Source organism: Cervus elaphus, chromosome 9 (assembly GCF_910594005.1).
Source record: "Cervus elaphus chromosome 9, mCerEla1.1, whole genome shotgun sequence".
NCBI lineage: Eukaryota > Metazoa > Chordata > Mammalia > Artiodactyla > Cervidae > Cervus > Cervus elaphus.
Window position 1 is genome coordinate 43228582 of NC_057823.1, and position 3479 is coordinate 43232060.

General features: G+C 32.3%; 1 protein-coding gene across 1 annotated transcript; it reads left to right on the forward strand.

The window, feature by feature from the left end:
* Nucleotides 1–1931: 1931 nt before the first annotated feature.
* LOC122700980 (olfactory receptor 2L8-like) lies at nt 1932–2870 on the forward strand. The gene has a single exon (XM_043914001.1). It carries the CDS (start codon nt 1932–1934, stop codon nt 2868–2870), a length of 939 nt encoding a protein of 312 aa, XP_043769936.1.
* Nucleotides 2871–3479: the final 609 nt, after the last annotated feature.

Consider the following 3479-nt stretch of genomic DNA (forward strand, 5'->3'; position numbering starts at 1 on the left):
TAGTGTTTAAATCAAATACCATCTCTTGACTCTTACCTGTGGACACTATGAATGGAGACTTACACACTACTTGTACAACCACCTCCAATATTTTTTCTTTCCTAATCCTTTCAATATAGTTATATTACATTTTGTGTCTGGGGTGGCAAAGTTGACAGCAATTGGCCATTGTCATCGAGTATATACAGCTAAAATTTAAAAATATAAATTATTGCAAAACCTAAGGCTACTGTATCTAGTATTTCTATACAAATAGTTCTCATTATTGGCATTTTCTCTGTCAAGACTCTTTTAGAACCATGTATTCACAGGCAAAAATGTGAATTTTCCAAAAATATTTTAAAAGACATTTCGAATTCTCAAGGAAACACTTTTAATAAAACATTTCACATTTATTTTTAAGTGATATGTTTACATAGTTTGAATATGTTGGCTGAAATATATAAATTCTGAAAAGAATAGTTTTTTTATGGTTCAATTAACTCCATCATTATTTTATTATGTGCATTCCTAGGAATAGCAGTAAGTATGCATTGCTTTCCTTCTACTAATTCTGTTAGCCTCCTATCCTTTACAAAGCACAATCTTTTTATGTTCTTTTGCTGTTTTTTTCTTTTATTTTGACTATATATATATATATATATATAATCATTTTGCTTATGAAACTTTCACTAAATCTTTTATCAATTATTATTTTTTAATTTGACAGAGACTTTATTACCTGGCATACTTACAATGCCTCTAGAGAATTCTCCTTCTGACCTCCAAGAAAAGATTCCTTATTCTTCTTGCCATTTAATTGATTATTATTTCTCTCTCCAAATTTTTTCTTTCAGGTCATCTAAAATATTTCATCTCTTATTGTGTTTTATGCTTACTTGTTCTATTTTAATTTATAACAAATATATTTTCTATCATCAGAATGATTTGGATTTAGCAGAGAGATATTTTAAATATAAGTGCTTACATTTGCACAATAATCCACAGTTGGAAAGAATTTAAAATACAAGAAAATAAAAGTAAAAATTAAATGAATAAGATAAAATACCATCAGTGTTTCTCTAACACACAAGAATTAGAGATCTGGAAAGACATAAAACACAAGCTGTTTGGCAGAGCTTGAGCGATTCTTGAAAGCTACAAAGAGTGTGATAGATATTCAGACATAGGGTTTACATTAACCATGGCATTCAGAAGCTCCTCTCTTCAGAGGAGGCAGAAGAGACTGAATATGCTTACACGTTACATGACATGCATTCATTCTAGACTTCACAACAGATGAACCAACTAATGACATCCCACATGACACTAGTGATAAAGAAACTTCCTGTCAATATAGGAGATGTTAGAGACATGGGTTCAATCCCTGAGTTGGGAAGATTCCCTGGAGGAAGGCATGGCTACCCACTCCAGTATTCTTGTCTGGAGAATCCCAAGGACAGAAAAGCATGGCAGGCTTTTCCATGGGGTCGCAAAGAGTTGGACACAGCTGAAGTGACAGCACTACGCAGGAATCAACTAATGTTTTTGATTTAAGTATGACAAATTTCTTAATTGCCTTAAATAGTTACTCAGAATTCTACAGTGTATGCATTTATACTGATATCTTATGCATATATCTTTAATATGATAACAAATTTTGATATTAATTTAGCTTGTGTAGGTCTGTAAAACATACTTATCCTAGTGATATAGTAAAAAAATTTTTTTTAATAATTTTGAAGATTTCTTGGAAACAGGTTAAAAATGTTTCATTTTCAAATTTTAATCAGTGGCTCAAAAGGAAGATTTCTTTTTTGTAAAATTTGTAACATCAGTCCATCTTTTAAGAACTGTAACATTTAAAATAATGTAACAAAAATAGCTTATCATTTTATATTTAACTCACTTGCTTTTGTGTCTGCCTTTAGGAAAAATAATACAAATAATCCATGGAAACTTATAATCAAACATCAACTGATTTCATCTTATTGGGGTTGTTCCCCCCTTCAAGATTTGGCATGATTCTTTTTATTCTCATTGTTCTCATTTTCCTAATAGCTCTGTTTGGCAACTTCTTTATGATCCTTCTCATCTTTCTGGACACCCATCTCCACACACCAATGTATTTCCTACTTAGTCAGCTCTCCTTCATTGACCTAAATTACATCTCCACCATTGTCCCTAAAATGGCCTGCAATTTTCTGCTTGGAAATAAGTCTATCTCCTTCATTGGATGTGGAATGCAGAGCTTCTTCTTCATGACTTTAGCAGGTACAGAAGCATTGTTGCTGACATCTATGGCTTATGATCGTTATGTAGCCATTTGCTTTCCTCTTCACTATTCCATCAGAATCAGCAGAAGAGTGTGTGTGTTGATGATAATAGGATCATGGATGACAGGCTCTATCAACTCCTGCGCCCACACCATATATGCATTCCAGATCCCTTATTGCAAATCTAGGGCCATCAATCATTTCTTCTGTGATGTCCCAGCCATGTTGACTCTGGCCTGCATTGACACCTGGGTCTATGAGTACACAGTGTTTGTAAGTGCCATCTTCTTCCTTCTATTGCCTTTCATTGGTATTACCTGTTCCTATGGTCGTGTTCTCTTTGCTGTTTATCACATGCAGTCAGCTGAAGGGAGGAAGAAAGCTTATTCAACCTGTAGCACCCATCTTACTGTGGTAACTTTTTACTATATGCCCTTTGCTTACACTTATCTACGTCCAAGATCCCTTCGAACTCCAACAGAGGACAAGATTCTGGCAGTTTTCTACACCATCCTCACCCCAGTGCTCAACCCTATTATCTATAGCCTGAGAAACAAGGAGGTGATGGGAGCCCTGAGAAGATTAACTAAGAGAATCTGTTCTGTGAAAATGTAGCCACATCTTTATGTATAAGTACCTAGGTTTTGTGTGTGTGTATGTGTATACACATCAGTGGACAGTAATTTAAAATACAGTTTTATCACTGTTTCAATCATTAAATTCAAGGACTAAAACTAATCTAGAGGAGAAGAAATTTACTCATATCTAGACAATATTATCTTGTAAATATAAATATATATATATGCATGGAAGTATCTTGTTATACATACACATATATATGTATATGTATAGTTTCAAGCCTTACCCTTTTTACTTCATGGTATATTTTTCCTAATCAGTTTCAAACACATTTATTTTTCTATATAAAAAATAATTTTGATTTTAAAATTGTTTTAATTTTTTATTTTAAATATATATTTAATCTGGTATCTTAAGGATTCCCCTCGTTGCTTGTAATTTGTGGACTTTGTATTAGAAACCAGAAGTGAATTTGTTTGAAATATCTGTTCATTTTATCCCTATATCTTCAATTACACAGTAAATTGATGTTAATAATTGTTTCCTGAAACTTTGAATGAAAGAAATGAAAATGTTCTTTCTATCTTTCATTTGAATGATTAGTGATCTTTCAAATTAATTTTAAATCTTAATATAATCTTTAAA

Bases quoted from the DNA above. Each gene is read 5' to 3' on its own strand.
- LOC122700980 (XM_043914001.1), top strand. From the start codon at position 1,932: ATGGAAACTTATAATCAAACATCAACTGATTTCATCTTATTGGGGTTG.